This window comes from Vicia villosa, unplaced genomic scaffold, assembly GCF_029867415.1.
Source record: "Vicia villosa cultivar HV-30 ecotype Madison, WI unplaced genomic scaffold, Vvil1.0 ctg.001801F_1_1, whole genome shotgun sequence".
NCBI lineage: Eukaryota > Viridiplantae > Streptophyta > Magnoliopsida > Fabales > Fabaceae > Vicia > Vicia villosa.
Genome location: NW_026705734.1, coordinates 131,014 through 158,539, shown reverse-complemented (window position 1 = coordinate 158,539; position 27,526 = coordinate 131,014). Strand labels below are relative to the sequence as shown.

The window sequence follows — 27,526 nt, the reverse complement described above, 5'->3', positions numbered from 1 at the left end:
ATATGTTATGATTGAATAAATAACTTCAGCTCCATAAAACTCTTTGATATAATAATATTCTCTAATTAGATAATAATAGTTTCAATTTTTGTAGTGAATTCCTTGATAGACTTCCTCTTTGAGTTATGGTGACTTGCAGACGAAGAGATATGCTCTGAACACATTTGTTAGTGTAATAAAGCTGCATAACAAAAACAAATGAGACAATGATAAATACAAGTACATGTTAGTATTAGTTAATTGTGGTATATAATGTTACTTAGGACATTGTACACTTTTTCAAAATTTAAAAATTGTTATTGAATGAGTTTAGATGATGCTGAACTCAACTAAACACATATTAAGTCTTAAGGGGATTAATGTTAATATGAGTTTTTTTAATTTGTAATTATGTATTAATAAGTTTACAATGTTTTTGTTTAAATTTGATTTTCTAGACATCTTAGAAGACATAATCATAGTGTGAGTTTTGAAAAGTCACTTAATACTCCTTCTCAATTTTATGAATGTCATTTAAGGTTTTTTCACGTAGATTAAGAAATTCAATAATATTGTCCTAAAATATTGCACTTTTATCAAATTAACATTATTATTTAATATATTGGAAATAGTGCACACCCTTCATATTTTTTTATGGATCAAGCTAACATGTGCCATAACGGCACATGTTAAGGATACTATAATTAGAAAAAGTTAAATATAATTAAATACAATAAAGTCATATTTAAAGTTTCGATACATTGAATGCATAAGTTCCAAGAAAAAATTTCCCTAAATATCTCATTAACTTGTGCCTTTGGGGCACATGTTAGCTTTTCCCTTTTTTTATAAGTAAATTTTACTTTTTACATTCATTCAATAAATAATGTATTTAGACTATATATAGACTAGATATATCATTTATTCAATGAATCTAAAAAATTAAATTTTACTTATGAATAAGGGATACAGAGTAATAATTAAGAGATATAATTAGAAAAATAACAATTATTTTTACATTGATACAGAGTAATAATTATGGGATACAATTGAAAAAATAACAAATTAATTTTACATTGTGAGAATGACACTTATTATTTTGGACGGAGAGAGTATATCATAAGCATAGGGCTGGAAATGAGTCGAGTTGAGTCGAACTCGCCTCAACTCAGTTTGACTCGTTAAGAATTGACCGAGTTCGAATTCGAGTTCGAGTTCATGACGAACTTTTTTTTCAGCCTAAACTCGACTCGTTAAGAATTGACCGAGTTGGAGTTGGAGTTCGAGTTTATCTCAAACTTTTTTTTTCCAGGTTAAACTCGACTTGTTAGAAGTTTACGAGCATCTCAATTCAACTCGTTAGGTTTATCTTGTTAGATTCAACTCACTTATTTCACGAACTTAAAAATAATTTTTTAAAGTTTATTTATATATATATAACATTTTAGATTGAAGTTATAAGATTGAAATTCATACGATGTTAATTTTATTTGTATAATTATTTGTAGAAATATTTTGTTCACTAGAGAATATAAATTATCAATTAAAACTGTTAGATTAAAATAAAATATAATACTAAGATTTAGAGCAAATATTTAAACCTACTCTTAAAGAAATATAATCTATCACATATATAATCGAGTTGACTCATGAACATAACGAGTCGAACTATGTATAGTTCAAATTCAGCTCATTTAGTTAACGAACTTAGTTTTTAGCTCATACTCAGCTCATTTGGTTCATGAACCTAGTTCAACGATTTAATTTTCGAATCGAACTTCAAACTATTTTCGAGTTAGTTTGGTTCATTGCCAGATAAGCCTATTGATCTAAAAGTTACTACTTGTAGTTTCTTCTTTTTCACATCACAATGCACAACTAAGCAAATTATAATCATATCTTATCATAGACTCTCTTTTCATTTTATATGTGATTTTTATAGTAACTAATTAATTTTGTTACTTTATTATAATAATAATAATAGTCAAATTTTACTTATAATAGGTGTAATCATTTATTAATTATTTGACTTTTTATTTCTCTTAACAAAAAAAAGTTACATTATAATTTTGACAAAAAAATTTAATTAATACTACTTAGAGTTTGAAAATGACTATTAAAAAGAAACAAAAATTTATCAGAAAAGTAAAACTTAAAAAATGAAGGAAATACCTTCAAGTCATTTGAGAAGAGTTTAAATTTCAATAAGGTGTTATTTCCAAAGACATAATAGGGACACATTCTCACATAGAAAATAAACAATATCTCATAATCGTAGTAAGCGAACTGCCGATCAAAATAAATTATACTTAATTTAAAATGATATTAATTTAAAATTTATCGCTTTAATTTTTATTGAAATGATATTAATTTAGATATTCTCATTATAAATACTTTAAAATGATTTGCTTTACTCACCTTATCTTTAGTTCAGCCTAATTCAAAGTCCTTTTGATATATTAATATACACCTAAAGCCCAATTATATGTAAAAAAATATTAGAATTATTTATTATACCCTATATTTTGTGGCGGTTAAAATCTGCACATATTATCATAACTTCATCCTTAGGATTGAGGAATTTTATTTTGAGGTGGACAATGGATGACACTACCCATAGGCTTGCTATGGCATGGTCTCCTTAGAGTTCATTTGTAGATAAATTTGATTGGATGAAGATGAGGCACGTCTACAACCCAACATGCACTTCATTCTCCAAAGGTAACTAGTAATTCCACGAAATCCTAATGATGAGTTACTGTATCATTGAAGTATTATAAAATTGTCCCTATATATAGCATCAAACATTCTCTTCTCAAACCCAACTTTATGACCAGTTATGTGTACATATTGTCACACAAACTCTGTTCGTCGAAGACAAACCTTGAGATGTCATGTTGTTTATGCTCGCTCTAATTATTAATGAAAAACTATCGTAGTGTATCCCTCATTATCATTTGATGTCTCTAAATGCAACAGCGGACTGCTTAGGGCTATCGCTTAATGTTGATTTTCGATTATGCTTGAAGGAAAACATTTATATGATATTCTTCTTAACGCTCCCTTGGACGACTTCTTTGGGGGCAAGAATCCTCATACAGTTCATGCGATGAAATGAGAGCCTTCTGAGACTTGGGAGGGGTGATGAAAGGTTGTTTACCTTTTCAACGATCTTACCATTCATTACTTTCTCTACCTTTATGCAAGTTCCTTCAACTAATTCGATTTTCCAACCCTAGTTTCTCCCTAAACATGCAATTCACCCTCAAGCCTTTCTTGAAGATTCAACACTTCAAGTTACTCTCATAAGATCTCCTTCTTCCTTATTAGAATGGCGTTGAGTACGAATATTTTCTTTGGTTGACGCTTCCTAGAGATGAAGTAAAATGTGAATTCTTCGTATAATTTTCTTCAAGAGCTAATGGAATTGTCTTACAAATCCTTGAACCAAGTCATGGAGGCTTCCTTCAGTTTGTGGACAAAAAGCTTACTTTTTATCGAAGCATCCTAATTTTGTAGTGAACAAAATTAGGTATTTTAGATTTTGATATTTTGGGCTTTGTTTAGGGAGTAAGCATGCTCAACTATGAATATGGAGCAACCCCATTATTGTAAACGCTTGCTTGCTGCCTAAGCAATGCCCATAATACAAAAGTCCAAATGCCTAATTTTGTTAACTACAAAATTAGGCCTAAGTCAAAATTCAGTCGAGTCAATTTCTTCGACAATTCAACACATAAATTCGACACATACACTCACTAGGCTATTTCAACACGACCTTGTTTCTGTCGAGTAACATACTTCGACACAAGAAATTATAATCTTAACAAAAAAGTCTATTGTTGATACAATTATTTTTATAAACGGGAATAAGTTACAAATATTTTTATAAACGCAAAAATTTCTACTGTTGATACAAGTATATTTATAGACGGTAATAAGTTACAAATATTTTTATAAACGAAAAAAAGTTGATTGTTGATACAGTTACTTTAATAAACTGCAATAAGTTACAAATATTTTTATTAATAAGAAAAGTCTAATGCTGATACAATTATTTTTATAAACGGAAATAAATTACAAATATTTTTATGGACAAATAAAAGTCTATTGTTAATACAACTATTTTTATAAACAAGAATAAATTACAAATATTTTTATTAACAAACACACGGGTTTTAAGCGCTAATATTGTATCAACTAAGTGTATTATTTTTACAAATTTTTAAAAATACTATTTGGATCAATTCATAATGGTTGGTGCATATTATTTGTCTATATTTGTAATTCTATGAATGATTATGATCTATAATACAAAGTTCAAAGTTGACAAACGAGATATCGCGACGTGTGATATAAGGAGACGAAACTCGTGTAACAACACGGATATTTTACTAGTTAGGTATAATAATCAACAAATTATTAGTAGTTTGTAAATTGTTAGGTGTCAGTGTCGGGTTCTTGTTAGTGTGTTGGTAACTACGTTTTTGAAGAGTCGGGTTCTTGTTAGTGTGTTGGCGACTACGTTCTTGAAGAATCAGATTTTCACCTGTCTTTGGTATTGTTTAGCAATTGGTTTGAAATTAATCGGTATTTCGCATCTAGAGCAATTTAAAGTGTTATTGAGAAGTTGAAGAGCAGGTATTTGGTATTCTAGTATTTCAAAAGGAATGTTTCGCACATCTAGAACAATTTGAAGAGTTAATGAGAAGCAGAAGAGTTTTTTCTAAAAGAGTAAAAGAGAAGTCCCTATCACAACACTAACACATACTTGAAACAAGCAATTTTATTTTCCATAATATGCAACACATCATGTCCTTTTTAGTGTACACAACATTACACACAAAATGCATCCATTAGTATGTCTTGGATTCAAAAGTACTAAAAACATTCATTAAGGGCTTCAAAGAGCCTTGATGATCTCTTCAGCACTTGAAATGTTGAATTCTCCTTCACCTTCAACATTTGCAACCTTCACCTTCAAGTCTTCAACCAAAAGAGCAAACCTCCTCAAACGAATGCCGAGGCCTTTCTCCGTGAGGTCAAGCTCCAACCCAAGAGAATGAGTGTATTTGGCTGACCTATCAGCAAGGAACTTGACATGGTTGTTCTCTGGAAATGTTTTGGCCCATGCATTCATCACAAATGAATCATTCACTACAAAATCACAAGTCAGTCACTTAATAGAGAATTTCTCTTCAACAATTTGATAGGTGTGAACTAATTCAGACTATGAAACTACGAATGACTTATTAAATCAGTGACAATTTGTTTGACGGTATCTACTACTCGGGTAGTAATTAACAGGGCTGATAAGTGCAACAAACCCCGACTTTTGGAAGGATGCATTTAATATAATAAAAGTTGACGCATGATCTGCATGTTGCTTTGATGATTTATGATAACTTGACGAATCGCATTCACGCGGGTGATAGTTGGATTGAAATCAATCAATCAAGATACCAATGGAGATTGTGATTTTTTTTTAAAAAAACAAAATACAAATCTTAAGATTTAAACTATTTGATCTCGAATAAACAATAGCCGATGCAAGTTAAACACGGCTAAATCCATGACAACATCATTTAGCAAGACATGAAAAATTAAATCTAAGATGTGTACTTCAATCTTATTTGTAAGTTAAACAATTACAAAAATTGAAATCATTGTAAGAAAGCTTTTAGTTTTCTAGTTATGTTAAAAACAAATCAATAATCAAGTCAACACAATACAAATCAAGTAACAACCCACAGACTCCATGTATAAAAAGAAGGCCCAATTTTGAAGTATTCATGAATCTTGAATTCAACATGCAAAGTTGTAAGAACTAAGAATTAAAATCTACATGTACATATAATTTTTGTTACTAAGCAACTTTACCACTGATGCAGATGATTTCATCAACACCCTTTCCTTTCAGTTCTTCTGCTCTCTCGATGAAGCCAGGCACATGCTTCAAACTATTCCAAAAAAGAAGGGAAAAAACCAGATCTCATATTGAAATATTCTTAAAAGTGAAACATTCACAACCATGATGTAGTAGCATATTATCGTCTAAAGCACACGTACATACACCATTTAGTCAAAGTACCAATGCCGAATACGTAGCAGATACCGGTACGCGTATGGGTATGGTATATGGTATGTTCCTTTTATTTAGTTATTCATGTTTAGTACATGCATTGGTACACAATTGATATTCGTACCCACAAAAAATATAGTTTTTTCCTTCGGTCCATAAAATTTCATAAATTTTAGTGAGTTAATATTTAACTTTTTAATTTATTTATAAAATGAGAAGTAAAAAATATATATAATCTTATACTTTTGTTTGTCTGCATCGCTACTATGCAACTTTCAGATATGATTTTCGTTATATTATTGATCTTGATTTTTTTTTTGAATAAATTACTTTTAGATTTTGATATTTTGTATCATTTAAACAATATAATTCCTCATATTATTGTTTTAATAATATAATTATTATATGTTCTTTTTATAATTATAGGTACAACTAAACAAATAAACAATTTTGAGTATACCCCATTTCAAAATTATCATAGACCAAAGTATTAATATCTTAAAAAAAAAACAGAAATCAGTGGAATAAAAATGAAAACTTTATGAAAAAAACCTGCAAGTGCGGGTGAAGGCACCGGGAACACCAAAGATGATGACTTTTTTGGCGGCGGAGAGGGAATGAATTGAAGCAGATTGGGGTTTGTTTTCTTCGTCCAGATAGGCTGAGGTGCCATCTGGAATTGCAGCTCCTACAGTGATCGGAGAGGGAATGAATTGAAGAAGAACTTGAAACTGTAGTTGAAAATTGAGAATTGAAATGAGTGTTATAAGGCTTAAATTATAAGTTTTGTAATAACTAGATCTATGGCCCGTGCGTTGCACGGATTTAATTAGAATTTTTATATTAATAATTTATATATATAAATTATACCATATGTTTACACTTATTTTAAAGTTATATTAAATATAAACAAAATTTTAAAAATATGAGAATTACTAATAATTTATATATGATAAAATTTCAATTATGTTATTTAAATTTGAAAGATCTGTCATATTTACGTGAATAATACAATATTATATTAAATTATTTATAGATAATATTTGTGATTAATCATTAAATTCATAATACATATAAGAGTAGATCAATCTAAATTTCAATTATTCTTTTAGTGTTTAGTCTATAATTTACAAAACCTAAGAACTTTTTTATTCAATGTCAAGTCCAAAAAACGGTTTAAACCATATATTCTCTAGATTTTTTTTTTCAAATCATATTATGTTTTAATATATTGATTTTTTTCTTCGGTGTAACTATGTTAATCAAATAACTTCATTAATATTTTCCTGGGGTATGGAAAACGATTATTTATTATGGGTTAATCATCTAAATAAATTAATTATTTTCACGTCAATAATTAAACTAAAGAAAAAATGATTTTGAAAATTAAAATGAAACTTTAAAGTTAATTTTTTCAATTTCATAGGCATTAATGATTCTAAATTTTATTAAATTAAGTTATTAATATTTTAGCGAAGCTATTTTAATTTTTTTATTAAATAGTGATATTTTGATTATTAAATTTACTTTTATCATAAATTTTTTTGCAGATTAGTTGATTAGTTTGTTAGAATATTTAAGAATATGTTAAATTTTAAAGAATTTTAAAATATATTAGAATGTTAGTTTGAGTCTTAATTATATGAGTTTATTAGAATATTTAAGAATATGTTAAATTTTAAAGACTAATAAAAAAGATCGATGTAACTGAAATAATATAGGAATCATATTAAGTTTTATCAATTAGTTTGTATCTTAGGATTTTAATGAACGGATAATTTGTAAAACAACAATTTTGTAGCTGTCATTTATAATTCAATAATAATTTTACTAAAATATAATTAAAAAAATAGTTTCAAAATGTTCAATATTACATTAATTGTTGAGTTAGAAATTGGAATGATAGGTAAATATTATAAGTTCATATTAAGAAATATAATTATTTACTCAAATTAGTAAGCAATATAATTTCAGAATTTCTAATAGTCATCAATTATAAGTTTAAGATTTAGATTGATAGATAATTAGTAAATAATGAAAAATTGAGATTCAATTTTATTTTTTTAATATGAAAGTAATGGCAAAGTTAATATTTTAATTGGTAGATAATGTCACTAATATTAAAAAGCAAAAAGCAGAGTTTAGATTTTTGTTAGTAAGAATTTGGAAATAAAAAAAAAATTCATAACAATTAAAATTAAATATTATTATTATGTACTAATAAAAAAAATAATGTAATTGATATGATTAGATCTGGACGAAAGCAATTGCAAGAATCGTATGTGTATATTTATTACAAAAACAATAAATAACTTATTTTAAAATAATTATGAGTATATATATATATATATATATATATATATATATATATATATATATATATATATATATATATATATATATATGATTAAAATAATAACTATAATTTATATTAAAGTAAGAAATAATAATTTATATTCGAAAGAATGCATAAGTACTACTATTATAAGAATTTGAAGAAAGAGGAAGGAAATTAAACCCAAAAAAATTAAAAAACCCAAAAAAAAAAATCAAAATGAAAGCATATGTATTGCAATTTCTAATATTGTGATGCTCCAAATTACTGAAAGATACTAATATTCGTTCTAAGATTGTTGTATGCAGGAGTTACGCCTGATTAGACTCATTCAAATTGCAAAACCTGCAAAATAAAATTACAAATTATATTACAAAATATGAATATGATCAAAACAATATTTATGAAATGAATAGGAATATGATCAAAACAATAAAATTAAAATTTATACAAAAAATATGGACGTGAAATTGATTTGAATTGAATAGATATAAAAAAACATGAAACCTTACCGGATTAGATAAAAATAGAAAAATCAATTCTCTTTTTGAATCGGTGTTGAATAATTCACTCATTCATCTCATGCTTTGTCAAGTTCTAAAACATTTGTGTGATGAAGAAAAAGAGAGGGATTTATCTATTTAAGGAGGAAAGTGAGACAAATTGACCATTTAAGAATAAGAAAAGGACATTATGTTATGTTTTCAATACTAACCATTGTTAGCCATTTTAGATAAGATAATTGTTTGAAAAATGATCGTGTGATGAAATGACCAAATTGTATTTATAAAGAATGACAAAAGTATTAATATAAATATGAATTAATATATATTTATATGGGAGTTACAAAATTTTTAAGAATATATTAATTTATATTTATATTATATTAATTTATATTAATTGATTAATGAGTGGGTGAAGAATTTGAAAAGAAATATAGAGATAGGAATGTGTTTGGTTTACAAAAAAATTATAAAGATGAGTAAATGAAATAATTAATGGAATTATATGGGAGTTACAAAATTAATAGAATTGAAAATTTATATTTAAAGTTACGTGTAAATAGAATTGAATATTTATAATTAATGCCATCATGATTTAGGATTGTATATTAGAATATTTATGTTTTATATTTTACATGGTTTAATTCGAATATCAAAAATTAAAAATTTAAATTATAAAGTAGATTCCTACTAACATTGTCCAAAATACCAAGTGATAGATATTTTAATTAAAATTATCATAATTATAAAGTAGATTTAAATATGAATTTGATAAATCAATAAGTGAATATTTTTTATCATAATTAGGTGTTAAAATACATTTTATATTTGTGATATATGATTTGTATTTATTATTTTAAAAAACTAAGTCATTCAAAATTTAAATGAAAATATGAATAATATAGTAATTATTCTTATTTGACTTTTTTTAATTTTTAATTTTTTTTGTGATATTGTAATTATTAATGGGTTTTTTTTATATTATTATTATTGTAGTATATTATTTATAATTTTAGAAATTATGAAAATATTTTTTTTAATTTTTTTAATTAAATTTAAAAGAATGAAGAGTTTTATAACTATAATACATTTTATAAATAAAATACCCTTTATATTTGTAATAGAAATGTAAATGATTTTATGAGTTTTAATAAATTAATTTATAATTGGAATTGGAATTGAAATAGAAATATGAAGAATAATAATATTTTTATTTTTATTATTACTTATTATTAGGTTTTAATTATTATTATTATTATTATTTTATATTATTATTATTATTATTATTATTATTATTATTATTATTATAAAGATGCCACATAAGATTATTATTACTATTAAGATTTACTTAGGATTGCTCTAAAGATGCCACATAGGAATTAAGCTTTCTATATAATGCCACGTAAGATTTAGGGTTAGATTTGTGTCCAAGATTGTCATCATGACAACCTTAGATTTATATTAAGTAGATTTAGTGCCAATGAATTTTATTTTAAATCATTGATGTCCACGTGTTGGGCGGCATTTGTGTCACTTAATTTAATTTTGGGCATTTCTTTATCCAACTATGGGGTAGGGGTGAATAAATTAGAAACTCGAATTATTGTTTTATATGTTTTATATTTTGAAGATGTACGTTTGAACGCATTCAATCTACACATAAAGGGTATGATAAGTGAGTCACTTCTCATTTATATAAAAAAAATATTTTAGAGATGTATTTTCATAATCACCATCTTATGGTGTTTTCAAACATAGATAAATGATGTGGCAAGTGAGTCACTCTTAATTAAATAAGTGATAAATTCGGAGATGCATCTCCAAAAGTGTTAAATTGGAAAATAAATAAAGCAACACCCTTTTACATTTTTCTTCACGATCAAAGACAATTATTCGATCAAAAACCTTAAAAATCTTCATTCATTCTCAATTAACTTTTGCACTCCAATACAACATTTTCGTGTTTTATCACATAAAAAAAAGCAAAAGTTGTAATTTCAGGTAAAGAATATGTTTTTTCTTCTACGCTACTTGCATTAATTAATTTTTTTTTGTAGAAATGAACGTTGAGTTTGGAGATGTATCTTCGAAGTATGTTGCATATGCTCTGAAAATGCATATTCGGATATTGTCAATGTCGAGTTTGAATATTAAAATTGTTTTTATATTATGCTTGATTGTAGATATGGTACTTCCGATACTTTTCTTAATTTTAATGTGTATGTAGATGTTAAATCAGATGAAATTGAGGACGATGTTAAACCAACTGATGTCAAAGATGATGTTAAAATGGGTTATGTCAACGTGGATGCTAAACCAATTGTTGCTTATGTGGATGTTTGTAAATAATTTACAACTAAACATAAGTTTGTTGAGCATGAACATATGCTTCAATACAGAAGTTTGTTGAGCATGAACATGTGCTTCAATGGATCTGCACACATGTCGTCAAACTTGGGTTCAGTGTTATAATTAGGAGATCTGATAAAGGTTCTGATAGAAGACATACATTTGTAACAATGAGATGCAAAAGACGTGGCACATACCAACATATTCTGAAGTTGAAACCGAATGACACCAAATCAAGAAAGTGTTATTGTTCTTTTAAGGTTTGCGGGAGGCAAATAGTTAACTTGTACTATTATTGATATATTTTACCAATTTTAATAAATGAATTCATTTTATTTTAATTAAAATAACACAATTCTTGCTAATTTTGAGTTTAATGGTCCAATTATTCATGCCAATTATGTAGAGTATGCCAAATATTATGATTTATATCGAAGCATTGGAAACTCCAATCTATGTTTTACATCTAAAGCATTAGGCCAAATATTGTGATGAAATACTCACAACATTTCATTTTACTTAATGTAACATAGACACCTCATAATACCAAAGTCCCTATCACAAACAACACTAGCCTATACCAACACATACTTGAAACAAGCAATTTTATTTCTCCATCATATGCAAACATATCATGTCCTTTTCTAGAGTACACAACATTACACACAAAATGCATCCATTATTATGTTCTGGAATCCAAAATACTAAAAACATTCATTAAGGACTTCAAAGAGCCTTGATGATCTCTTCAGCACTTGAAATGGTGAATTCTCCTCCACCTTCAACATTCGCAACCTTCACCTTCAAGTCATCCACCAAAAGAGCAAACCTCCTCGAGCGGATGCCGAGGCCTTTCTCACTGAGGTCAAGCTCCAACCCAAGTGCATGAGTGTATTTGGCTGAGCCGTCAGCAAGGAACTTCACATGCTTGTTCTCTGGGAATGTTTTGGCCCATGAATTCAACACAAATGGATCATTCACTACAAAATCAAAGCCATTCATAAGTTAGCTACTTCATAGACAATTTATCTTCAACAATCTGATCATCAGCATCACAACTATAGAACATGGTTGTTTGTTGACGATTTCAGATTGTATGCAGTCATTATTCACCATGTTCAAGCATTCGGCATAATGCAATGATCGTTGGATTGAAATCATACTATCAAGATATCAAAGTAGATTTCAATTTACTAAAGAAACTATATGGATCATCCAATCTAGATCCAAGAAATGCCGGATAGTATTTGCCACATGACACCAAGCTTGTAACCAAGTTCAATCCATGACAGCATCATTTAGCAAAAGGACAGAGCGGGATATCGCACACGGCCCAAAATTTGTCACAACATCATTTAAAGACATGCAAAAGAAAATCTAAGATGTGTTCAATCTTAATTGTAAGTTAAACAATTACAAAATTCAAACCATTGTAAGAAAGCTTTTAGTTTTCAAGATATATTAAAAACAAATCAACAATCAATAATCAAGTAAATACAATACAAATCAAGTAACATGCCACCTAGAATCCATGAAAGAAAACCCAATTTTGAAACATTCATGAATCTAAAATTGAACATGAAAGTTGAAAAAACTAAGAATTAAGAACTACATGCAATAAAACAATAATCAAAGATGAGTAGAAACTTTACCACTGATGCAGATGATTTCATCAACACCCTTTCCTTTCAATTCTTCTGCTCTCTCAATGAATCCAGGCACATGCTTCAAACTGTTCCAAAAAAGAGGGAAAAAAATTAGATCTCATATTGAAATACTCTTAACATAACCTCTTCTCCTTCATAAAGACAACCTTGTAAAAAGTGAAACATTCACAACCATGATGTTACACTATCCTTAAAATCTCCAAAATTTACTCAAAAAGAGAAATTAAATTAGATCCAACAAAATAAAATTCAACAAAACAAAAAGACAATTTTGAGTACCCCAAATCAAAATTATCATAGATCAAAGTAGTAACATTTCATTTCTACAAAAAAAACAGAAATCAATTGAATAAAAATGAAAACTTTATGGATAAAAAAGGTGAATCGAAGGTGCCCATGAAGCTGATTCAGTTACTATGATTTTCTAGGGTAAGATTTGAAAGAAAAATGATGAAAAGGGGTAAACCTGCAAGTGGGTGTGAAGGCACCGGGAACACCAAAGATGATGACTTTTTTGCCGGCGGAGAGGGAATGAATTGAAACGGATTGGGGTTTGTTTTCTTGATCGAGATAGGCTAAGGTGCCATCGGGAATCGCATCTCCTACAGTGATTGGAGCCATTGAAGATGATTTTGAGACTGAAAAATTGAGAATTGAAATGAGTCAAAGGATGTGATAATTCCGCATGTAAAACCCTAGTTATATAGGCTGGTGGTGGTAGTGAGAGTGTGGCTACAATACAAACTTGTCCTAAAGAATTTATTTATTTATTTATGTTAAGCTTAATAGAAAGAGATTAATTGACCTATAATTGAGAACTCAAACGTGTAACCCCCGCTAAATCACACACACGTATCCCATATAATTAAAACTATAGGAGGTGTGATTTACTTACTCTAAATAAAATCATAAGTAGAGAGTATTAATAGTCTTATGTATTTTGCTTGAGATTTAGATAAAATACATTTGACTTATAAGTTATTAAAATTTTGACTTATAAGTTATTAAAATTTTTTAATTTTTTTTTTGGCTATTCGTATAGGTTTCGACCCACCACAGGTGAGCCACTAGTCCGGCTATTCGTATCGATTTTTTTTTGGGTTAAGACTAATGTCCACTTTATGTTTTTTAATAGGGACTAAAAGTAGTTTTTGGTAACCGCTGATTCATACTTCTTGTATCATCACCTGGTTGCAAAACTAAGGTATAGTTCTTAATCCAACTATTTGTCTATGACAATTAGTGGCTAAATTTTGTTGTTGTGGAAGGTTAGATAACTTAGAAGAAACTAAGTATGTAGGTTCTTCTCTTGGTACTAGTATATTTATATCATGGCAACAAGTTGTAAGGGTTTTTTCAAAACTAAAAATGTTTTTTAGTGTTTTCTTATATTCATCGTTTTTCCCAGGGAATGGAGTGTTAAGATGATTTAAAAAAGAAAATTTTTGCTAAAAACATTGGACATCTTTGATTTGGGAGAAATCCTTCTATCCCTTCGGGTTTATAGTTAAACAACGTTTTTGTTTGCAAAGATGACTTATCAGTTGTTGCCTAGATATATTTATACTGAAAAGCAGGAGTTATATTTACCTACTCAGTTTTACCTAAGGTAGCTAATCGTCCACAACATCCTTAGCCAGCCATATTTATGGATTCTGATGATGATAATCATCAAAATAATTTGATTAAACATCAAGAACTTGTGGAATATCCAAAAAATTAGGATAAACTTAATAAATGGACAATTCCATCAGTACCTTCAAATCAAATTTATAAATTTGGCAAAATAGATATATTATCTCGTTTTGCTGTAAAAAGTTTAGAACAAACTATTTAAATTTCTGAAGATTTTGATTGTTTGGCAGGAGAAACCCAAGGAGAGGACCCTACTGCTGAAGATTTTTGGGATGCCATGATTCAATCTATGGCCCAAAAGGCAAAGGATAAAGCCAAGAGATAGTAGAATCTCAAGACAAAGAGAAATGGACAAGAGAGCATCTTCTTGTCGCCCATTTCAAAAAACAAATAAAGTTAAAAATCTTATCTTATTAGAAAAAACAATGCTAAAGACAAAAGCAAAGATAAGAAAGAATCTTATCTTGAAAGAAGGTCCATGCAAGCATCTTTTGTTGGACCATGCAAGCATCTTTTCTTGGAATAGTGAAAGAATATTTTCTGCTTTTGTAAGATAGTTTGTTTTTTATGAATTATTATTGTGACGATGGGGCCCAATGTGTACCCAACATTAATAATTCTTCTATGTTTTTTGTAACCGACTATCCTAGGTAGCTTTTACCGGCTTAAATAGTAAGCCTTTGTATCCCTATATAAAGAAAATTTCTTATCTTTTGTAATCATGCAATTTTCAATAATATAACAAAGTTTTTATATACTCTGTCTTTTATCTACCAAATTCCATTAAAATAAATAAAATTCCGATCCTACTTCCGCTCATTCATACTTCTGACCGCTGATTCATGCTAGTATTTAATCCTAGCAAGGTCAAAGGTTTAACAACAACTTGTATTAAACCAACTTGTATTAATCCTAGTATTTAAAAAATTTGAATAGTTTGTTCTAAACTTTTTACAGAAAAACGAGATAATATATCTATTTTGCCAAATTTATAAATTTGATTTAAAGGTACTGCAGGAATTATCCATTTATTAAGTTTATCCAATTTTTTTGGATATTCCACAAGTTCTTCATGTTTAAACAAATTATTTTGATGATTATCATCATCAGAATCCATAAATATGGCTAGCTAAGGATGTTGTGGACGATTAGCTACCTTAGGTAAAATTAAGTAGGTAAATATAACTCTTGCTTTTCAGTACAAATATATCTAGGCAACAACTGATAAGTCACCTTTGCAAACAAAAACGTTGTTTAACTATCAACCCGAAGGGATAGAAGGATTTCTCCCAAATCAAAGATGTCAAATGTTTTTAGCAAAAATTTTCTTTTTTAAATCATCTTAACACTCCCTTCCTTGGGAAAAACGATGAATATAAGAAAACACTAAAAAAAAAAAAATAGTTTTGAAAAAACTCTTACAACTTGTTGCCATGATATAAATATACTAGTATCAAGAGAAAGTTCTGATTTTTTGCCACTACCTTTTCTACCTTTATATCAAGAGAAAGTTCTTCTAAGTTATCTAACCTTATACAACAAAAAATTTAGCCACTAATTATCATAGACAAATAGTTAGATTAAGAACTATAGCATAATATGTTCAAGAAATTTGAACATTAACTCCTTCTAAGATGATTGCTTATATAATGATTGCTCATGTGATGATTGTTTCTAAGATGCTGATTTCTATGATAATTGATATATTTATTTACATGCCCTCTTTAAAGATCTTTAAGAATAAGATTTTGGTCATCATGGTCATGATATGAAGGGTCACGATACACATCATATTCCACTGATTTATCCCTTTCTTCACTCATCCTTTGATTTTTCTTTTTGAAGTGGTGGGCACATTGAACTCATAGTGGGGTAAACAATTTCACACACCCTAATTTTTTATTATTTTCCCATACATCATCAAGTGACTTAAATCTTCTCCAGAATGCTTTAATTGCATTACTCATGTCTACTTGGGATCCAACATCTGTGTCTACCTCTTGTTAACCTTATATACTTAATTTCCTCCTATGGATATGAACTTAATCTATTGGTATTGAATTAATACCCAATGTATATCTTCTTGATTCACAAACATAAGGAAAATGTATGATGTTCTAAGAGTACAACCAAAATTTTGAATGTCGATTTTCATATACTCAACTTTCTCTACCTCTTCAACAACATGTCTCAGAATAGCTCTTGATATTGATCCATACAATTTCTCATAAAATGAACTGGTGTGTGTGTGTGGGCTCAACTTCATAAAAACTGTTATAAAAATAAGCTCTAATGTTGCCCAATTGTAATTTCATGTTGTTATTTATACTCTCCAAACATTTTCACAAGCCACCTATACTGTTCTCCAACATTTTCTTTAATATTCAATGAGTAGACTCAACCCAAAAATGAAAAATAGCATCAAACAAATACAATTTCAAATTTAAATGTTGTTAATGATACCTATTATTCCTTGTGTTTCCTAAATGTCACACTCGATCGATCCATGGTACAACAACTCTATTTCTACGAGAAGTCATCTAAGTTACTTTGCTCAAGTTGATGCAATCGTTATTGATAATTCACCTCATCATGGACCATATAAGATAAATCCACAGTACATTTATTTTCTTTTGTGTATCACTAACTATATGTTGGTTGCCTTTTGAACCAACAATTTTGTTTATGTAAAATCGACAAAGAAAATTAGCCATCCTTGAAAACACAACTTTAATTACTTTCATTAATAAATAATTATTTCAACTTATCCAAAATCAAACTAATATTTTCTGTCTGTTCAACTTCCATATATGCAAATGCAGCAAAAAAATGTCAACTCAGTTGACATCATACATACAATTTGAAACAAAAGTTGTCAGTATTTATTGTACTGTATATGATGTCTATAATCAATACAATAGGAAAAATGTTCAACAACTAGACTGAATTTGGGAGGACCCAAGAATTATATCTTACAAGATTTGAGTAATCTCTTATTCTACTCATATACATACAATATGCTTACTTAATTAGCTTAAACAAATGTTGTATCTCTGTTTTAGGACCTCTGATATCTTTTTATTGCATACTCTTATGTTTATATAATTACATGATTCGAGTTACATTTTTCACGATTTTTCTCTTGCAACGACATAAGTACGTGTTTGGGTGGAACAAGACGCTTTGTCAAATCAACAACATGTTTATGTTCATCTACACTTAAAAGTCGAACAAACGTAGGACCTTCAGATCTATCAAGCAAACTATGATTTTGAAGTTCACATTTTACATGGATCTTGTATATTTACCCATCTTTAAATGATGTTGACTTAATTTGAAATCCAAACTACATTTTTAGTAGTACTTTGTGTTGCAATATTTGCTTCCTTGTACTTGCCACCACTATCACAACCCAATATTAATTTGTTAATTCCCCATCTATGTCCTATGATAGTATCTAATCGTGTAATGACGACATTCACTTTAGGTATGATTCCAACATCCTTAGTCCTCCTTATTACCCTTTCAAATGTATAAAACTTATGTGTAGCTGAAAATGCACCAGTGATATCTATATATGATTGATTTTTATTGCATAGAAGGGGAATCTCCATATATGTAAATATATAAAAAATCACGACATGAGAGAAAAGAAGAGGAAGATTGAGGGTGTAAGCGCCGTCTAAGAAATCGACATCAAATGCTTTTCAATGTCTTTTTTCTCGATTGTCATTGTAAAGCGACAATGAGTAAGTGTAGCTAATTTATCTTTTGTTGGGGGGGGGGGGATGTAGTCTTCCCAATACTCATGTATTGATTGTGATCATGAAATTTTATGTCAATCTTCTTACTCTTTAATATTGATGATTTCTTTGTGATTAATGCTTGTTTTGGATTATCTACCTAAAACATATTTTCATGGCTTTTACTTGATACTCAGAAGGTATTTGTCATTACTAAATCCAAACTTTTCATCTACTAGATGCTAAAATCTAGAGATAGAATTAGGTTTTGTATCTGCATCAACTATCGAAGCTTAATGCTTTCATATTGGTTACTAGGTTGAGAGATAGTCTATAAGGCAATACGATTGAATATACAAAACTCTTCAACCAACTTTTTTTTTTAATTTCGTTCACCGTCGTGAATAAGGTATCTTTCAAAAAGCAGTCCACCCTTACAAGTGTTTTAACCGAAAAAAGGGTAGAACAATAGACCTATTAAAATTACCATTATGTATTTCCCTCTCTTTATTTCCCCTCTATCCAAACAATAAAATATCCAATTTCTTCGCCGTCTCTTTCTCCACTATTTCTCTCTTTTCTAAACCTACATAAACAAACACTGTGTAAACCCAATAGGGTTTAGCAACAAAGAGTTAACAAATTGATACACAAAACGTAGAACTCAGGCGAACGTTGAATCCTCCGACGAACAACAATGGTGTTTTCCGACGAAGAGATAACGCATCTACACAGAATCTACAAAACCGTTTTACAAATGTTACGAGACAGAAACTACGTTGTTCCGGAGACAGAACTCGACATGACGAGACAAGAATTCAAATCGAATTTCGGCGATCACATGAAGAGAGAAGACCTGTTTATTAGCAAAAGCCACAAAAACAATCCTTCTGAGAAAATCTATGTGTTCTTTGTGAATGATGCCAAAATCGGTGTTAAGACTGTTAGATGTATCATTCAAAGGATGTTTCAAGAGAATGTTTCCAGAGGTATTTTGGTTTGTCAGACTCCGCTTTCGCATTATGGAAGAGCTGCTGTTACTGAAATGGGGTCGAAATGTCGCCTTGAAGTGTTTCTGGTAATTGTTTCTGTCTTTCTTTGTAAACCCTAAATTGTTATGTTGCTTGATATATAGTTTTTATAACAAGGTAGTTGGAAAGAGCGATGAATTTAGGATTTAGGGTTGGTTTAATTAATCAGGTAATCGATTATGTACGATTGGTGAGTATGCGTATCAAGCATGTACTTTTTAAGTAATCAGGCTTAGTTAATATGTTAAGTTGATTAGATTATTGATTAGGTTGATTAGATAATCGTAAGGAGATGAGATTATCTATCAAAGAGGTTCTCAAAAAGGGTGATAATTGATGAAGTTAATTAGATAGTTGATTAGGTTAATCAGCTAGTTGATTAAGAGATGAGATAGTTGATTAGAGAGTATGAGTATCAAGCATATACTTGATCAGTTATCAGACTTTGGTTTTGTTCTCTAGCGGATAAGCTAGCTTATAGCTAATAGTTTATAAGCTAGTTGATGACTTATAGCGAATAAGCTAACTAATTGAATATATAGTGTATGGTAAAGTTAGCGGTTGAACTAACTTATCAATGAAAAATGACTCAATATATGTTTGATTAATATTTAATTTTTTTCCAATTATGATAACAAGAGTCAAATTAAGAGAAAAAAATGATTTGCTATAAGCTACTTGGATTAGCTTATAAAAAACTATAAGTCAGTAGAACTAAGCTATAAGCTCATGAAGAAATGTTTGTTCCAAAACAAGACTTTTTTTAAACATATGAGCTTATAAGCGATAAACTATAAGCTCAAAATATGACTTTGCCAAACAGAGTCTTAGCTAATATGTTAAGTTATCTAGATAATTTGATTAGATTAATTAAATAATCAGTTAAACTAACCCTAAACCTTAGAGAGGTAGTTAATAGATCCTGCAGTAATCAGATTTGGTTAATCAGTTAAGTTAAGGATTAATGGATTAAATCACCGTGATGTAGATCACCCGTTTGGTCATTGGAGTTATAAGTGTCAAACAATTTAGTCTTTTAAATTTACGAATTGATATTGTAAGTATTGAGCAATTTAGTCTTTTGAATTTACGTGTTGATATTGGCATCAGGAGAATATAGGAGTCTCACGTTTGTTGAGGTAATTGTCTGTGGTGCAGGAAGATGAACTTCTCGTTAACATCACGATGCACTATCTCGTACCGCCACATCAGGTGCTTACCGATGCTGAGAAGAAAGCTTTGCTCAATAAATACACTGTCAAAGAAACACAGGTTAGTGTTTTGTACTTTTTTGTTTTTAATAATTTTTGTATATATCTGATATTTGTATAGACGGGAACTTATAATGTATTGGTCTTGTATGCTTATATTTGTCTGGTTTTCTGCAATTATAGTATTCAACTACAAATTTCTGTCATGGTTCAATATGTCTAATATTTACCGTTTGCTTTTCAGCTACCTAGAATCCTGATGACGGATCCTATTGCGAAATATTATGGACTAAGGCGTGGACAAGTTGTCAGGATTATCCGGCCAAGTGAAACTGCGGGCAGATATGTTACATACCGATATGTTGTATAAGGATTTTCTTGAGTTCTTATGCTCCACTATTTTTGCAATATGGTATACTTACTAAAGTTTCTGCAAAGCATGCACAGTGCTTATATAACCTTTATTTTTGTCATTCTGATGATGTTAGTTACTTTTATTGAAAACCATGATATTGCAGCGTAAATTGACTCACTTTTTTCTATTGTCGTGGTGTGCATTGTTTATATTTGTAGTTTGGATTGGCTTCTGGTTGTCAATGTCATAGACTCCACAAAGGTTTTGAGAAGTCGTTGAAAGTAGATTTTCTTTAGCAAAAAAATAAGTAGATTTCATTGTGCTTTTATTTTTGAGTACACAACATCAGAGAGAATTCGAAACACATTATTTCTTTTTCCCTGTAAAAATATCCCTTGCTTACGCTTCAAGAAACCCATTAAAGCTACTAAATTACAATAAAGAGATGAATTTGACAAGAACATCAAATGCATTTTGAGAAGCTAATGATAAAAAGATAGATACTTCATTACTCAATGCAGAACCTCCTCCAGCTAAATCAGACAATGCCCTAATGGCAATGAAAGGTATTTTGTGTTGAAAACACACTAAGGCAACAGCAGCACTTTCCATGTCAGTTGGAGTTGCATCAAATTTGGAGTTCAAATGATTTCTATATGCTTTATTATCAACAAACACATTGGCACTTATCCCCTTCTTTACTCTCACCACAATTGGCTTTCTTGGCAAGCAAGTTTTGTTAACACAACTATTCAATTCAACATTCTGCAGAGAATAACTAAAAAATTAGCCTCATATAACTATGAACTTTCACTGAAAATGGCAGACGTCTAAAAGGTCCAATCTCGATCAAACGGTTTAGATTGAAATTCGGCCTTACTGCGCACTAAAAACATTTATAATGTGATGGCGTATTAGGTTGAACTCACCTTGAGCTTTCTTGCAATTTCAAAGTAATTTTTGTCAACTGGAACCCAAAAAGCATGCTGCTTTACTTCAGGAGTTCCATCCACAGGAAAAATTTGCTCTGGAATGTTTTGTATAGTTGTTGTAATCGGAAAACTTTACATAACCAAATTCTCAGCTAAAATCTCCACTGTCTTCACCAAACCTCTGCTCAATTACATTAAAAAGTTAGATCGACTTATTTTATTTAGCATGCTGCAAAAAAGTTATTAATACATCTATTTTAAACTTGAAGTAGAAACATTTATTAATCAAAGTCGCACTAATATTATTTTACAACAACATTCGAACTCGGGACTATGAGAGGAGCACACTCATAGTCCCGTCATAGTCCCGAGTTCTATGTTGTAGATGAAATCGAAAATATGTGCCTATGGTTTATCTGCTGTGAAAAAAGTTTAATTTTAAGTTCTATAAAAAGACATTTTCGTTTAACAATAAAGGGACATTAAGCAAGAAGAGGTGAAGAAGAGAATATTAGATGTGATAACTTATTTAGGAACAGAATTGGATGCCATCTATCTTTACAAAAATATAAAAGCACAGAATTAGATCCAATCTTATCATAATTAAATATTCTTGCCATAAAAATAACACTTACAAGTCATCTATATATTTTCCTTTAAAACATAATAGTGCAAAAACCAGAGAGTAGTAGATTTAGCAGATACATAGTCCTAGTCATGGGAAATGAATATAGTATTCCCCTTAACAAGTACTTAATAGTTGGAAATAGTGTTACACAGATTCTTAAGAGGATAGACAGTTACTCCGGAGACGACAAGTTGGAGAAATTCGTGTTGGAATATTTTGCAGGTATTACATCCTGTGCTCAACTTGTTTTGGAAACAACGTATAACAAAGACGGTGCCACCAAGCTCGCGCGATTCGAAATCAACCCACCCGGGCCAGTTAAATTTTCTATTGAAAGAGCCGAAAACAATCTACTTAAACTAGTTAATACCGATGACTTCGGAAAAGCTGGCATATTCAGTTTTGTTAACGAGAGTAAGGATCGTCGGGGAGAGTTAACGAAAACCAGTGTCGCGTGTAACGGGAGTGAAGAGGAGGGTAGTCTTGTTGTTGTAGAGGAGAAGAGAAAGAGTGGAGATGAAAAACCTTATGTAGTTACCGTGGCGCATTACTATGGTATTAGTAGTCATTTCTTTTGGGGTTTAAAATCGTATGAAGCTGGGCTTTCGATGACCGTGAATGTTACCGTGCTTAATAATGAATTGTTTTTGGTTCGGAGCCCTCGTCATAATGTCTCTCCTGGAGCACTTCTTTCTATGTTTCGACAAGTCTGTAGAACGAAGAGTTGGAAGTGGAGTACATGCCCTTATAGTCATGCTGAAAATTGTAGGAAGCAATTCGTTCGAATCAACAGACATCTGTTTAAGGCCAACTCTGAGACCGAGACCGGGACCGAGACTGAGACTGAGACTGAGGATGAAGAAGGAAGCTATGTTCAATTAACTAAGCAAATTGGAAGTAATGTTCTTGCTAATCAAGGTGCGATTAGAGGCACAAATAACGGTAATATGGTTGTGAAGAATCTTTATCTTAGAGGACGAAAGTAACTCCAGAACTTCAAATTATAAAGTTCATGTAAGACAGTAATTTGATATGTTAATATTTGCCTAGGATGTCCATATTTAGCCTATGGTTTTGGAATAATCTATTAACATACTTTACTTTAGGTCTTCCATATATAATATTTTATCGTTTTGAATCTGTGTAAGATAATGCCACAAATTATATAAAACTAGATAATCAACCGAGCTTTGTTAACACCTCCACTATTATTCACAACAACAACAATAGAGAGCAGGGAGACCCAAACCTGCAGGGTCCACCCGTACTCGAATCGAGTCAATGACTGAAAATCCGAGTTGACTGAGTTCGGATGCCACTTAATATTTCGGGTGCGGATTTGAGTAGTATAAAACCTGCGTCTGAAACTCAAAATCATACCCGCTTAAACATTAAATTACATAATTGATGGAAAATTATAATGTTGCTGTTGGAAAATTGTACGAAAATTAATGGAAAATTTCAATGTTACTGTTGTATTTTATGTGTTTTGCTCCGGATTTGGGTTTGGGTGAAAAATCTGAACGCAAAGGGTGTGGGCGTGAGTGTTATTTTGTCACCCGAATAACCATTAGGTTCGAGTGATGATTTCGGACGCGGGTTTGGATAGTGTGAAATCCGCACCCGACCCTAACCGTTGTCATCTCTAAACAACAATATAGCTGATGCACGAGAATTTAACCTACCAACCCCACACTTATACATGACATCCTCCAATAGGGGTGTTCATGGGTGCAGATCGATCCACGAACCCGCTAACCCAAACCAACTCATAAATTACCCGAATCCGTTCATTTACGGATATACCCAATCTAACCAGTAATAATCCATAAAGTTTTGGTTGGGATATCGGGTTTGAGTTTTGCAACTCGTTGACCAAACCCATTGATGTTACATTAGTAATTTCTTATTTTTTATTTTTATTTTAAATAAAAAATAAAATTATTATCTAATTACTAACCATAATTTTTCTAAAAAAGCCTTATTCTCCACCAATAATACTACTAAATCAATGAGTTTATGTAATTCTAGGATTAAATGTTGTTTCTTATTTTCTTTTGTATCATTTCCAACTTACGTATTTTATAAAAATAATGTGTCTTATGGAATTTTATACTATTATCTAGTGTTATGTCATGTTGATGAATATTATTAGATATTATATGATGTGCTTCACCCGTTTTGTGTGTTAGAAATGAGTATAAATGTATTGAATTGTGTTACAATATTTTTAAAATGAAAAAATTTTAAATTTTTAAATTTGAAACACAACCCCATAAATGAACGGATCGGTTCGAGTTGGTTTTGATAATGAAATTGCGGGTTGGAGGACGAACTCAACCCATTGAAGTTTGAACGGGCTGTATAACGACCAGGTATAATTTGGAGGGTGACATGTTAATTTCTCCTGAAGCAACTCATAAAGAAGAGTCCACACAATCGCAACAGTCTAGCCCAAAGAAGATGGAAGACCTGCACGCATAAGGACAAGGCCCAAGTACCTTAGCAACTATTGTTAGTTTCATGATTTTTGTAATTGACATAGTTTTGCTAAAACATAATTCTTAACTGATGTTGAGCAAGATGTTGAAACATCTTATTCTGCTATCATAATATGTTCAACTGTTATGTGTTTTGACAGATGTTCCACCAGATGTTGCAACATACTACACAAGAACATCCTGACAGTTCAGACTGGTTTATTAAACCTTTAAAGATTTGATTGAAAAATATGAGAATATGGAATATTCAGATAAACATTACAGGCGCAGACATTCAAGGGATGATTAGGACAAATGCAAATTAGTCTCTGTTTTTAGAAAAATAATCTTTGAGATTTCTTTTGGAAAACTAAGATTTGATTTGATTTTATCTGTTCCTAGTTTGTGAAAAGATCTTGCATTTGTTTTCAAAAAAGAGAAGATTGAATTCAGTTTAAAGTCCAAGTCCATTTTGCAAGTATATATAAAAAGGAACTTGCGAAACCTAGTTTGCCAAACATTGAAGAAAAACCGTGGGTGCAATAAGGATTGTTGTTTTGGGAGTCTCTCAAGTTCTTCGTGAGTTCTTTCTTTTGTATCACTCATGTATCTTCTGATAGATTGAGGTGGACGTGTGTTCTCTGTCTTGAAGCTTTTAAACAAGAGGGTTGAATGGTGTTCTTCATCAAGAGTTTTTATTGGAAAATGTAACCTTTTTATTTGGGTTCCCTTGGTCACAGAGTGTGTGCGGTGATTGAAAATGAGATGGAGATTTCTCAGATTTAGATGTTGACTTCTAGACAGAAATAGTGCTGGATAGTTAGACCAGATACAGGTCTGTTTCTCGGTCTAACCAATAGAATTGGCTAGTCTAGTCCGGTCTAGCTTTAATAACCATGCTACAAAATTAGATTATTTCTTTGCTATTTCTTGTTTCAGGCAGTATTGTTAGTGTTTGTAGCAGAGTTTGGTACAATGTAGTATTTTCCATACATAAATTCCAAAAGAAAGTATTAAGAAGATAAATGAAGATAAGCAACAATCTGAATCCTTCAATTAAATTCGAAGATATCCAAAAATGTTTAAGATAGAAAACTTATAAGTCTTCCCAACAATATTTGATGGCAGAACTGTAAAATTATCATGACAAGAAGAATTTTAAAAAAATAGTGATAGCTAGACTTAATAAAAAATGAGGACAACTTACCCAATTTTTTTTGGATAAATAAGAATTCATCTACATTATATGCGTTTAAAGATAGTGCATTGTCATAAAATATTTTACACGATCAGTGCGTCACAACTCTTAAGTTTATTATATTGATTTTATTGACAGTGTAAAACTGCTTGACATTGTTCGGTGTATTTCCATTAGGTTCATTTGTTTTGGCTTTTTTTAAAAATGATTTTTATAGTGTTAATAAATTTTGTGAAAAAATTTTTTACAAAGAAACTTTTTATAAAAGCTTCAAATGAAAATTTTGTTTGAATAGTTGTTCTTAAAATGTGATTTTAGGTATTTCATCTATTTATTGGAAAAAAATTTGGATAGCAAAATTTCAAAAAATCACTTAATTTTGAAGCTATTTCAAATAGATTTTCATAAAAATCATTTTTGAAATACGACTTTTTGAAAAAATTATGATTTTGACAAAGTTTTGGTCTTCAATTATGTATGTTTATGTTATAAGATGTCAAAATTAGTGTTTCATTTTAGAAAAAACGAATATAAAAAAACTTGTAATATTTTGAAAAACGGTTTTAGAAAATCTATTTTCAAAAATACAAAGAAAAAATTCATTTTTTTTAAAGCTGAAACAAACTGGCCCTATATAAAGAAAAAATTCATTTTTTCAATAATATATTATTACACGACCATACTATAAATATAACATTACAATATTTATTGAAATAAACAACCATTTGAACATTGTAGTTTGATGTTGTGGAGTTACTTTCGTCCTCTAAGATAAAGATTCTTCACAACCATATTACCGTTATTTTTGCCTCTAATCGCACCTTGATTAGCAAGAACATTACTTCCAATTTGCTTAGTTAATTGAACATAGCTTCCTTCTCCATCCTCACTCTCTGTCTCAGTGTTGGTCTTAAACAGATGTCTGTTCATACGCTTGAATTCCTTCCTACGTTCTTCCGCAGCATGTCTATAAGGGCATGTATCCCACTTCCATGTCCTTGATCTACACACTTGTTGAAACATAGGAAGAAGCACCCTAGGAGAATGATTATGAGATTGCCTAGAAACATAATTAAGTTCATCATTAACCACTCTAACATTTACGGTTATCGAAAGCCCAGCATCATATGTTACTAAACCAAACAAAGTATAACTACTAATAGCATAGTAATGTGCAAGAGTCACCACATAAGGCTTTTCACCTCCACTCTTTCTCTTCTGCTCTACCACAAGCAGACTACCCTCGTCTTCGCTCCCGCGGTAGGCCACGTTTGTTTTCGTAACGTCTCCCGAACGGTCCTTAGTCTCGTTAACAAAATTGAAAATACCATCTTTTCCAAACTCGTTCGTATTAATTGGTTTGAGAAGATTGTTTTCGGCTCTTTCGATGAATACTGT

At 30.1% G+C, this 27,526-nt stretch overlaps 3 protein-coding genes and 1 pseudogene across 3 annotated transcripts; 1 reads left to right on the top strand and 3 right to left on the bottom strand.

The window, feature by feature from the left end:
- Positions 1-4,745: 4,745 nt before the first annotated feature.
- On the bottom strand, positions 4,746-9,124 carry LOC131636673 (peroxiredoxin-2B-like). The gene is made up of 4 exons (XM_058907285.1): positions 9,108-9,124; positions 6,614-6,832; positions 5,860-5,939; positions 4,746-5,136 (listed from the first exon to the last, which is right to left on the bottom strand). The coding sequence occupies exons 1-4, from the start codon at positions 9,122-9,124 to the stop codon at positions 4,883-4,885; spliced, it is 570 nt and encodes a 189-aa protein (XP_058763268.1). The 3' UTR covers positions 4,746-4,882.
- Positions 9,125-11,836: 2,712 nt separating this feature from the next.
- Positions 11,837-13,652, bottom strand: LOC131636683 (peroxiredoxin-2-like). The gene is made up of 3 exons (XM_058907301.1): positions 13,382-13,652; positions 12,901-12,980; positions 11,837-12,228 (listed from the first exon to the last, which is right to left on the bottom strand). The coding sequence occupies exons 1-3, from the start codon at positions 13,534-13,536 to the stop codon at positions 11,975-11,977; spliced, it is 489 nt and encodes a 162-aa protein (XP_058763284.1). The 5' UTR covers positions 13,537-13,652; the 3' UTR covers positions 11,837-11,974.
- A 5,248-nt stretch (positions 13,653-18,900) lies between these two features.
- LOC131636651 (DNA-directed RNA polymerases II and IV subunit 5A-like) lies at positions 18,901-21,008 on the top strand. The gene is made up of 3 exons (XM_058907259.1): positions 18,901-19,371; positions 20,483-20,596; positions 20,780-21,008. Exons 1-3 carry the CDS (start codon positions 18,991-18,993, stop codon positions 20,903-20,905), a joined length of 621 nt encoding a protein of 206 aa, XP_058763242.1. The 5' UTR covers positions 18,901-18,990; the 3' UTR covers positions 20,906-21,008.
- Positions 21,009-21,203: 195 nt separating this feature from the next.
- On the bottom strand, positions 21,204-22,374 carry LOC131636672 (bark storage protein A-like; annotated as a pseudogene).
- Between the last annotated feature and the right edge of the window lie 5,152 nt (positions 22,375-27,526).